General features: G+C 48.1%; 1 protein-coding gene across 1 annotated transcript in view; it reads left to right on the forward strand.

Moving 5' to 3' along the window:
• The first annotated feature begins 6,355 nt into the window (after window positions 1-6,355).
• The window catches only part of LOC111980056 (probable inactive glycosyltransferase 25 family member 3), a 17,793-nt gene continuing 11,541 nt past the window's right edge, over window positions 6,356-12,607 (forward strand). Inside the window, exons 1-6 of the mRNA XM_070449768.1 lie at window positions 6,356-6,379; window positions 6,876-7,080; window positions 7,314-7,433; window positions 7,564-7,640; window positions 8,289-8,395; window positions 8,579-8,711. Of these exons, the coding sequence (XP_070305869.1) occupies window positions 6,356-6,379; window positions 6,876-7,080; window positions 7,314-7,433; window positions 7,564-7,640; window positions 8,289-8,395; window positions 8,579-8,711 (666 nt within the window). The remainder of the gene's footprint in view (window positions 6,380-6,875; window positions 7,081-7,313; window positions 7,434-7,563; window positions 7,641-8,288; window positions 8,396-8,578; window positions 8,712-12,607) is intronic.

Genomic DNA, 12,607 nt, shown 5'->3' on the forward strand with positions numbered 1-12,607 from the left:
TGGCTGACAGTCATGCACAGTTTTATCACTACGTGGATTGGAGGCCCATGGAGCATCCTACGTAAGTTTGAGTTCAGAATGATGATGTTTCTTCTAGAAGTATGCTGCCTGTACGTGTGGTGTGTGTTTGACACAGTTGATTACCACTGGAAAACCCCCTGAACATCAGCTCATTTATTAAACTCTGTATTAGCTTACCTGAACATCCAGAACAGTAGTAGCAGTAAGCCTACAGCTGTGCCCTCAACTATTTTTTTGACACAATGTAACTTTAAAGCACAGTGTGAATAGAAAGAGAGCCTTAAATAAATGTTTGGTGTTTACAGAGCCTGCTGATACACAGTACTACCTGACCTGAGGTCACCTCTCATTTTCTCTCAGTACCTCAAGCAATGCAGGAATGATACTGTAGCATGCCTCTGCTTGTGTGTCTGTTGGTTCTGTGGTCTGTTGGTGGTGTGTGCTTGTCTGTGTGGTTGTGTGTGTGTGTGTGTGTGTGTGTGTGTACGTGTCGGTTGGGTGTGTGTCGGTTGGTGTGTGTGTGTGTGTGTCTCGTTCTGACTCCCTCCATTGCTCTACAGTCCTAACCAGGAGAGATGGGGCCTAAATACTGGAGCAACGGCAGATATGAATACTGATGAAACTTAAACGGCTGCTCTCAACTTCGCCAAGACACGCTGGGCTGACTACATACTGGTACAGTCACATGTCTACTCTGTCCTCTGGCTACAAGTAGCATCATGTCTACTCTGTCCTCTGGCCTACAAGTAGCATCATATCTACTCTGTTCCTGGCCTACAAGTAGGATACATATCTACTCTGTCCTCGTGCCTACAAGTAGCATCATATCTACTCTGTCCTCTGGGTTGCAAGTAGAATCATATCTACTCTGTCCTCTGGTTGCAAGTAGCATCATATCTACTCTGTCTCTGGGTTGCAAGTAGCATCATATCTACTCTGTCCTCTGGGTTTACAAGTAGCATCATATCTACTCTGTCATCTGGCCTACAAGTAGCATCATATCTACCTCTGTTTGTTCTTTCTGGATTCCATTAGAATGACAGTCACAGAGAAATGGTACAGGACAACAACTCTTACAAGATCAACTATTGAATCCTGCAAGATACTGTTCTTAATTATACATCTACCTTTTTGCCAAAGCAGAGATGCTGAAAAAATAAATTTTTCCCGCTACAAATGTCTCTATCGGTCCGCTAATACTAGTAAAGACCCAGTGCATTACTTTTGTGACTTTTTTATATTTTATAAACAGTACCAGTCAAAAGTTTGGACACACCAACTCATTCAATGGCTTCACTATTATTCTACAATGTAGAAAATAGCCAAAATTAAGAAAAAATTTTTATTTTCTCCATTGAATGTGTAACATGTAGGACCAATTTGGTTGGTCTGATTTGCAGTGTCTTGCAAATTATGTCATTTCCTAGTTGTGGTGTGCTTGCCTGCACGTAAGGCAGACCAAGTAGTTCATACATTATACCGACTATATGCTAGTGCCTGACAGTTTGTCTATGTCCCCATGTCAGACAGTGTGTCTATATCCCCATGTCAGACAGTGTCTCTATGTCCCCATGTCAGACAGTGTGTCTATGTCCCCATGTCAGACAGTGTGTCTATGTCCCCATGTCAGACAGTGTGTCTATGTCCCCATGTCAGACAGTGTGTCTATAACCCCATGTCAGACAGTGTCTCTATGTCCCCATGTCAGACAGTGTGTCTATGTCCCCATGTCAGACAGTGTCTCTATGTCCCCATGTCAGACAGTGTCTCTATGTCCCCATGTCAGACAGTGTGTCTATGTCCCCATGTCAGACAGTGTCTCTATGTCCCCATGTCAGACAGTGTCTCTATGTCTCCATGTCAGACAGTGTCTCTATGTCCCCATGTCAGACAGTGTCTCTATGTCCCCATGTCAGACAGTGTGTCTATGTCCCCATGTCAGACAGTGTCTCTATGTCCCCATGTCAGACAGTGTGTCTATGTCCCCATGTCAGACAGTGTGTCTATGTCCCCATGTCAGACAGTGTCTCTATAACCCCATGTCAGACAGTGTCTCTATGTCCCCATGTCAGACAGTGTCTCTATGTCCCATGTCAGACAGTGTGTCTATGTCCCCATGTCAGACAGTGTCTCTATGTCCCCATGTCAGACAGTGTGTCTATGTCCCCATGTCAGACAGTGTGTCTATGTCCCCATGTCAGACAGTGTGTCTATAACCCCATGTCAGACAGTGTCTATGTCCCATGTCAGACAGTGTCTCTATGTCCCCATGTCAGACAGTGTCTCTATGTCCCCATGTCAGACAGTGTCTCTATGTCCCCATGTCAGACAGTGTCTCTATGTCCCCATGTCAGACAGTGTGTCTATGTCCCCATGTCAGACAGTGTCTCTATGTCCCCGTGTCAGACAGTGTCTCTATGTCCCCATGTCAGACAGTGTCTCTATGTCCCCATGTCAGACAGTGTCTCTATGTCCCCATGTCAGACAGTGTCTCTATGTCCCATGTCAGACAGTGTCTCTATGTCCCATGTCAGACAGTGTGTCTATGTCCCCATGTCAGACAGTGTCTCTATGTCCCCGTGTCAGACAGTGTCTCTATGTCCCCATGTCAGACAGTGTGTCTATGTCCCCATGTCAGACAGTGTGTCTATGTCCCCATGTCAGACAGTGTCTCTATGTCCCATGTCAGACAGTGTCTCTATGTCCCCATGTCAGACAGTGTCTCTATGTTCCCATGTCAGACAGTGTGTCTATGTCCCATTCAGACAGTGTTTTATGTCCCCATGTCAGACAGTGTCTCTATGTCCCATGTCAGACAGTGTCTCTATGTCCCCATGTCCCCATGTCAGACAGTGTCTCTATGTCCCCATGTCAGACAGTGTGTCTATGTCCCATGTCAGACAGTGTTTTATGTCCCATGTCAGACAGTGTCTCTATGTCCCGTGTCAGACAGTGTCTCTATGTCCCCATGTCAGACAGTGTCTTTATGTCCCCATGTCAGACAGTGTCTCTATGTCCCCGTGTCAGACAGTGTCTCTATGTCCCCGTGTCAGACAGTGTTTCTATGTCCCCATGTCAGACAGTGTCTTTATGTCCCCATGTCAGACAGTGTCTCTATGTCCCCATGTCAGACAGTGTCTTTATGTCCCATGTCAGACAGTGTCCTCTATGTCCCCTGTCAGACAGTGTCTCTATGTCCCATGTCAGACAGTGTCTCTATGTCCCCGTGTCAGACAGTGTCTCTATGTCCCCATGTCAGACAGTGGTCTCTATGTCCCCATGTCAGACAGTGGTCTCTATGTCCCCATGTCAGACAGTGTCTCTATGTCCCCATGTCAGACAGTGTCCTCTATGTCCCCATGTCAGACAGTGTGTCTATGTCCCCTGTCAGACAGTGTCTCTTATGTCCCCGTGTCAGGACAGTGTTCTCTATGTCCCCATGTCAGACAGTGTGTCTATGTCCCCATGTCAGACAGTGTGTCTATGTCCCCATGTCAGACCAGTGTCTCTATGTCCCCATGTCAGACAGTGTCTCTATGTCCCCATGTCAGACAGTGTCCTCTATGTTCCCATGTCAGACAGTGTGTCTATGTCCCCATGTCAGACAGTGTTTCTATGTCCCCATGTCAGACAGTGTCTCTATGTCCCCATGTCAGACAGTGTCTCTATGTCCCCATGTCCCCATGTCAGACAGTTCTCTATGTCCCCATGTCAGACAGTGTGTCTATGTCCCATGTCAGAACAGTGTCTTTATGTCCCATGTCAGACAGTGTCTCTATGTCCCCGTGTCAGACAGTGTCTCTATGTCCCCATGTCAGACAGTGTCTTATGTCCCCATGTCAGACAGTGTCTCTATGTCCCCGTGTCAGACAGTGTCTCTATGTCCCCGTGTCAGACAGTGTCTCTATGTCCCCATGTCAGACAGTGTCTTTATGTCCCATGTCAGACAGTGTCTCTATGTCCCCATGTCAGACAGTGTCTTTATGTCCCCATGTCAGACAGTGTCTCCTATGTCCCCGTGTCACAGTGCTTATCCCACTGTGGATCAGTTCTTTATGTCCCCTGTTCAGACAGTGCTCTCTATGTCCCCGTGGTTCAGACTCATGTCCCTCTTGGTGTCTCTATGGTCCCCATGTCAGGACAGTGTTCTTATGTCCCCATGTCAGACAGTGTTCTATAGTCCCTGTCGAGACCAGTGTCTTTATGTCCCCATGTCAGACAGTGGTGTCTAATGTCCCCATGTCAGACAGTTGTCTATGTCCATGTCAAGACAGTGTAGGTCTAATGTCCCATGGTCAACAGTGTCTCTATGTCCCCATGTCAGACAGTGTGGTCTATGTCCCCCATGTCAAGACAGTGTCTCTATTCCCCATGTCAGAGCAGTGTCTCTATGTCCCAATGTCAGACAGTGTCTCTAATGTCCCCATGTCCCGCAGGGCAGCACAGATCACAATGCTGACAACACTACAGCTTGTTTCTGAAGAGAATGGCTGACAGGTCATGCCAGTTTTATCACTACGTGGAATGGAGGCCCATGGAGGCATCCTACGTAGTTGAGTTTCAGTAATGATGATGTTTTCTTCTAGAAGTTCTATGCTGTAGTGTGGTGTGTGTGTGTGACACAGTGTTAACCTTCTGAAAACCCCCTGACACAGCTCATTTATATAAACCTCTGTATTAGCTTACCTGAAGCATCCCAGACAGTAAGTAGCAGTAGGCCTAACAGCTGTGCCTCAACTATTATTTTTGACACAATGTAACTTTAAGCACAGGGTGAATGAAAGAGAGCCTTAAATAAATGTTTTGGTGTTTACAGAGCCTGCCTGATACACAGTACTACTGACCTGAAGTCACCTTCTCAATTTTCTCTCCAGTACCTCAAAAGCAATGCAAGGAATGATACTGGTAGCATGCCTCTGCTTGTGTGTCCTGTTGTCTGTGGTCTGTTGGTGTGTGTGGCTTGTCTGTGTGTGTGTGTGTGTGTACGTGTCGGTTGGTGTGTGTCGGTTGGTGTGTGTTGGTTGGTGTTGTGTGTACGCGTGTTGGTGTGTGTCGGTTGGTGGTGTGTGTGTGTGTGTGCTTGTCTGTGTGTGTGTAGCGTGTCGGTTGGTGTGTGTCGGTTTGGTGTGGTGTGTGTGCGTGTCTCGTTCTGACTCCCTCCATTGCTCTACAGGTCCTACCCCAGGAGAGATGGGGCCTAAATACTGGAGCAACGGGCGATATGAATAACTGTGAAACTTAAACGGCTGCTCTCACTTCGCCAAGACACGCTGGGCTGACTAGCATACTTTGGTACAAGTCACATGTCTAGCTCTGTCCTCTGGCCCTATCAAGTAGCATCATGTCCTACTCTGTCCTCTGGCCTACAAGTAGCATCATATCTACTCTGGTCCTCTGGCCTACAAGTAGCATCATACCTACTCTGTCCTCTGCCTACAAGTAGCATCATATCTTACTCTGTCCTCCCTGGGTTGCAAGTGCATCATATCTACTCTGTCCTCTGGGTTGCAAGTAGCATCATTATCTACTCTGTCCTGCTGGGTTACAAGTAGCAATCATATCTACTCTGTCTCTGGGTTACAAGTAGCATCATAATCTACTCTGTCCTCTGGGTACAAAGTAGCATCATAATCTACTCTGTACTCTGGTTACAAGGGTAGCATCATATGCTACCGCACTAAACACACGTGTCATCCGTTGACCATTCTGTTGTGACCTTGAATTCTCCAACTAAACACAACCGTGTCATTCCGTTGACCATCTCTGTCCTGTGACCTTGATCTCCACTAACCACACCGTGTCATCCGTTGACGCATCTCTGTCTGTGACCTTGATCTCCACTAAACACACCGTGTCATCCGTTGAACACATAATCTGTCTGTGACCTTGATTCTCCACTAAACACACCGTGTCCATCCGTTGACCAATCTCTGTCTGTGCCCTTGAATCTCCCTAACACTCTCAACAACGCACACTCTGTCCAGAGCCATGGCATGAAAAATATCTAATGAGTCATATTATTACAACTCTGGTCTCCTCCAGTAATGCTGACACAGACAAACATCCTGGACCAAACCCAGAGACGCTGAACCTTCTGATAGCAGAGAACCAAGTCTGTTGTGGGCCCCATGCTGGACTCTCAGGGAGGCCTACTCCAACTACTGGTGGCGGGATCATTACTCCCCAAGTAAGACAGCAAAGATCCCGGCCAGCACAGTGGGCTTTGGGTAGGCACGATGGGTAGGCCAGGCAGTGGGTTTTGGTAGTCACGATGGTAGGGACAGTGGGTTTTGGGTAGCACGATGGTAGGCACGTGGGTTTTGGGTTAGGCACGATGGGTTGGCCACAGGTGGTTTGGGTAGGCCACGATTGCGGAGGCACAGATGGGTTTTGGTAGCACGATGGGTAGGACAGTGGTTTGCGTAGGCACGGATGGGTAGGCCACAGTGGGTTTTTGGGTAGGCCGATGGTGGCCAGTGGGTTTTGGGTAGGCCACGAATGGGTAGGGCCACAGTGGGTTTTGGCTAGGCACGCATGGGTAGGCACAGTGGGTTTTGGGTGGCACGATGGGGTGAGGCACAAGTGGGTTTTGGGTAGGCACGATGGGTAGGCACAGTGGGTTTTGGGTAGGCACGATGGGTAGGCACAGTGGGTTTTGGCACGATTGTGTGAAATGGAAAGTTGGTTTGTATAAGTGCGGTAAAATACCATATTGTTTTCATTTCAATCATTCATTTACACGGGGACAGATGCAATTAAAACATTGACACATTGAATGTACAAACAGTCAGATACGTTGCGGCATCGCACCTTAGCTTATGCTAATTTCCAGTACCCTGTGTGTCTGTTCCCAGGGTTACTACCGGCGTACAGCKGAGTATTTCCCCACCAGACAGCGCCACCGGCTGGGCTGCTACCCGGTACCCATGGTCCACTCTACCTTCCTGCTGGACATGAGGAAGACGGGCATGAAGAAGCTGGCCTTCCACCCCCCTCACCAGGACTACTCCTGGCCCTTCGATGACATCATCGTCTTCGCCTTCTCCTGYCGCGTCTCAGGTAGGGGTCYACAGTACAGCATGTACATTATAATGCACACACATTCAGTCACGTGCACACACACTTAGTCTAATAACGTTTTATCGTAAACATCCACACCCCTAACTGCTGCAGGGGGTGCAATCAATGTGTTCCTTGTATAAAAGGCTAGCTGATTACGTTAACATGTTGCTGGCACGTCGAGGCCATGTAGACTGTTTAATAACAGAGTTGATTGTTCTGTGTGTTTCCAGAGGTGCAGATGTACCTGTGTAACAAGGTGAGGTATGGTTACCTGAACGCCCCAGCCAAGCCTCACCACACCATAGAGGACGACAGCATCAGCTTCAGCCATCTCATCCTGGAGGCCACCAGTAAGAAACCTTATTTGGTTGTTTTTTACATAATTCTAAAGTTATTTAAGAGTCGGTGTCTAACAGTAATAGATGTGTAATAACTAGGTAATAACGGTAACAATACCACGTCTCTATGTTCTTCCCCCAGTCGATGGCCCCCCCATGGCCCCCTCCAAATACGTGAGCCTTTTCCCCAAACAGAGAGACCTCATGGGCTTCGATGAGGTGAGACAAAGGCCAGGAGCCCAAACTCCTCATCACATACCTGAATAGATGAAATAAGTAGCAGTGGCTTGGAACACTGCTGTAGGGTATTTAAACCAAATCAAATCACATTTTATTTGTCACATGCGCTGAAAACAGGTATAGACCTTACCGTGAAGTGATTACTTACAAGCCCTTTACCAATAATGCAGTTTAAAAAAAATTKWGTTAATAAAATATTTACTAAATAAACTAGTAAAAAATGTAATAAATAGTTACATAATAAAATAACAATAATGCGGATATATACAGGGTGTACCGGTACCAAGTCAATGTGCGGGGGTACAGATTAGTTGGGGTAATTTGTACATGTACAGTAGGTAGGGGTAAAATTACTATACATAGATGACGCCCGACGGGGWGTGGTMTACGGTCTGATATAACACGGCTGTCAGCCAATCAGCATCCAGKGCTCGAACCACCCAGTTTATAATGGTATTATGATCTCTCACACTCAATATAAGATAAGATATACTTTATTAGTTCATACAGGATAGACATTTGTCTTCTGCTTTTGACCCAACCCCTCTGATATGCATACACAATCTATGGATCACTGTGTCTCTGAGTTGATCCCTGRCCTCTGACCCTGGCTGTCCCGTGCTGTAGGTGTACCTGATCAACCTGCGTCGTCGTCAGGACCGTAGAGACAGGATGCTGTATTCTCTCAATGAGCTGGAGATAGATGTCAAGGTGGTGGACGCCATAGATGGAGGGTGAGAATTAGCMTGCGAATCCTGATTCAATTATGCAGCGTTTCACTAAACAGAGTTGAATGCAGTCTGGATATCCAGGCTAGGTGAGGATGCAAGGCTTGGCATAGCTATGGCTCTGAGGGAGGTTTAGAGAGAGTTGGCATAAGCGAAAGCTGGAGACTATGATGTCTGTGTGTCCTGCAGAGCTCTGAACAGCAGTGATATAAAGATCCTAGGAGTGGACATACTGCCTGGTTACTATGACCCGTTCTCCCGCCGTACCCTGACAAAAGGAGAGGTGGGCTGCTTCCTGAGTCATTACCACATCTGGAAGGAGGTGAGGAACACACACACACACACACACACACACACACACACACACACACTACACAACCACACACGGGTGCGGCACAGAGGCGGATCATAGCCAGCCATCACCCACACACACATCACCAGCACCACACACACCTACACTCTACACACATTCACAGCACAGACACACACACCACACACACACACACACAGGGGACACGCGACACAACACGACAAGGACCACATGCTTGGGAATTGGTCCTGGAGAGGCGCCATTTGTCAGTAGGAGCCTAATTGGGACGGTCGTGGGTATCAGAGTCGGTTAAGTTCACGCTGTGTTTATTGAAATGCCTCTGTGGTCTGTAATTAGAGTTATTTGAAACTAGATGTCTGTCTCCGCTCAGTCCATGCCCCTCGCTTAGATGGTAGGATGCGCTACGCAAGTACATAGGACAAGGACGGTCTCGATTTGGACTTCGGAGGATGACGTGGGTCGGCTTTCAGGCAACTTGTCGGGGATGCGGTCGCGTGCTGCGTCTGATGAGGAGGTGGAGATGGTGGAACTGGACTGGGAACAATCATGGTGAGTCACTGTCACAAACGATCACTGGTGACGCAGATTGACTTACTGGCCTATCCTGGTGTGGGTCTTTGGGCATGGAGAGGCACACAGTGGGCGCCTTAGACTCGCCCTGGAGTCTTTCTGAATATGAGTAAAAGGGTCTTTGCAGGGCCGTTAGGGGTGACATGGAAGGTTCGCAACAATGAGAAAAACGTAGCGGGCGAATGTAGGTAGTTTGGAGAAGCGGGGTTGGAGAGGAGATCTGAGGATGGGGGGGGGGAGAATAGGATGGGGGGAGGAGGAGGAGGATGGGGGGAAGGTATAAGAAGGTTCTTGAGAAAAACGGGTTGGTGTTTGGGCAGCACAGTTTACTGGATGGCAGTGGATTTTGTTTCTCAGTGGTGGGAGATGTGGGGGAGGGAAGGCACAGGATAGGTGGTGGCGCGCTGGGAGTGAAGGCATGAGGCGGAGAGGCGAGGCACGGCGGTGCAGGGTGTGAACCGTGAGGAAGACGGAGACATGGCCGGGAGAGAGGCGTGTTTACCAAGGTTACCGTATGAAGGGTGAGAGGGTTAGATGACGCTTGAGTTGGCGGAGAGGCCGGAGGAGGGATGCGTGATAGGTAGTGCACGATAGAGTAGAGTAAGGTAGTGTAGTTCAGAGAGAGTCGCTATTAAACCAAGGAGCAAGGCATCTATAATTTGGAGAAACCACGAGTATGTTTGTCACGAAAGTGTACTCGGTTGGGGCGTTTAATGTCATTCTGCCAGGTGTCTGGATTATGTGTGCTTGGTCTCTGTGTGTGCCTTGATCTAAATTCAGCAAATAGGACGAAATGGGTATGTTTCCAATTCCCAGAACGTGGAATGATTAGTCCTTACAACCTTCGCTACATGCTCCATCGCCCCATAGTATACCTCTGTGGGCCCGTAGGGCAAGCGGCGGGGGGTGAATTGTGATCACCAAGTGATGATGCCGCTGGGAAAGGGAAGCGGTGTGAAAGCCAGATCAGCCTGGTGCTCGGTTTGGTTCAGTTCAAAGGACTGATTAACTAACCCTGCGCACTCCCTCACCTCGCATCTTGTCCGAGTGGCGGGCTGTTATGTAACAGTCTGACTACTAGGACCCGTCGGCGCTCTCTCAGGTGCTGCATCCACTTACTGCAATAGACTAAAGCTAGACCCTTGATGTCCTTTCGTCAATAGTTCCCCTGTCACTACTTTGACTGAACTAACCGCTGTCTCCCTGCCGGTTGGGATCACTTCCACAAGGGTTCCTCCTGTTCATTATCTGACTAACTAACCCTCCCCCTCCCTCTCCTGTCAATCTGATTTAACCTCTCCACTCCACTACCTTTCGACCTACTAAACCTAACCTCCTCCCTCCTTCTCTGTCCACCTATCCTCTGACTACACTAACCTGTCTCCCTCCCTCGATCCCTGTCTCACTACTCTGAGACTACTACGCCTTCCACTCCAGCGTTACGTCCCTGTCCCACTACTTCTGACTAACTTTAACCCTTCTCGCTCCCTCCCTCCTCCGTCCACTACTCTGACTAACTAATACCTCCCTCCGCTCCTTCTCCTGCTCTACCACTCTGACTACTTAACCTGAAACTCGTCTACGCCTCCGTCCCTCTTCCGCCTGTCCACTACTCTGACTAATACTAAGCACTCGCTCCCTCTCACTCCTGCTTCACTCTTCTGGACTACTAACCCTCACCTCCTCTCCTGTACCCAGTACTCTTGACTACTACACTGTCTCCCTCCCTACGTCCTGTCCACTACTCTGACTAACTCAACTAACCCATCCTCTCTCCTGTCCACTACTTGACTACTAACTAACCTTTGGAAGCATCTAATCCAAACGTAAGTGCACCGGGCGAGCGTCGAGTTTTTGTATAGATGTTCGGTGGCAACACCCAAACACAGACGACGTGTCCACTTGTTACTGGTCGGCTGGGGATCAGAGGATGAGGGACCCCCTACGCGGTGGATCCTGTGTTGCGGGGTTTTGACCGGTGGACGTCAATTCAGGATCGTTAATGCATGGGCCATGAACTGCATGGGCTCATGGAATAGATGGTGAAGACTCGGATGACGGAATCAATGTGGAAAAGAAGGGTTGTCGGGTTCCTGAAGTTCTTCCGGTCAGTCGCGATGAGGTGGTCGAAACTGTTGGAGATGACGATGTATTGATTTAAAATATCCTGGAGAGTCATAGCTCATATACAGGCCAGCGCCGCCCTGAAGTTCCGGTTTTGAAAGCCCTGGGTTGCTTTCCGGTAGAATGATATCGGTAAGTAAAGAGCCTTCACTCTCATCGCTAGCGTATACGCGCCACTAGTGTCTTCCCTGTGAGCACGCTTTTGCAGCAACGGCGGAGGGTATACTGAATTTCGTGGCGGTCTTTGTTGAAGTTCTATGAGGAGGTCTCCCTATAAGGATTATACAAATGGCCCCGGGAAGGAGATTCGCGATCGAATAATCCTGTCTTTTGGAAGAGGGGTGTGGAATGGGTGCTGGGATCGAGGTTTGTGCTTGTTGGTGCAGTCCATGAGATGGGCGGAGGGCCCGCAATCCAGGGGCTTTTTGCCGTTTAGCGTAGGAGGACAACGATTCCCCCCCTTGCTTCTTCCCTCGCCCTTCTCGTGTCGGTCTCTGTCACTACTTCTGTGAGAAGTTCATAACTCTCCTGAATTATAGGGGTTATAAGTGTGCTGACTTCAATGTAATGTATTTGCAAGCAGTGTGGCAAATCAGTAGAAAATCCCTGTTCCCATTTTGGACATATTTCCAGGGTGAGAAGCGTCATAATTTTCAAGGCATAAAAGTCTACGCGTCTGAAATCGAAGGAGTGGCAATGGTTACAACGATATATTCCTGGGCATCGAGGATGGAGTAGAGGATAGGCGCTGGTGACGAGGAAGATGGCAAGGAATTTACTCCAGATAGAGGACGATCCTAGCCTTGCTCTACTAGGGGAATCTATAAAGGCGCCGCTACCCAATTGTGTAAAAAAGCTTCCGCTGAATCCCATTCCGATTTCAGGTGAGGTTAATTCTGTAATAAATGAATACTGGAGGGAGAAAAGGCTGTAGATTCATAGCACACAGAGAGGGTGCGGGGGCCAAGGATAAGAAGGTGTTTAATTATTTAATTGCACTCTTATTTAATTAAATATTTCATTTTTCTAAAACTAAGGACAATCGCAAACGAACTTACCCGGAAACTTCGCTAGTAAACTTGATAAATATCAGGCAGAGTGGGAAATGCCACCATGTATAAGCTAGAACGATAGATAAAAAACATATACATCAGAAAAAAGAAGACATGGAACTATTATTTCTAATAATACTA

The sequence above is a fragment of the Salvelinus sp. IW2-2015 genome, linkage group LG20, assembly GCF_002910315.2.
Source record: "Salvelinus sp. IW2-2015 linkage group LG20, ASM291031v2, whole genome shotgun sequence".
NCBI lineage: Eukaryota > Metazoa > Chordata > Actinopteri > Salmoniformes > Salmonidae > Salvelinus > Salvelinus sp. IW2-2015.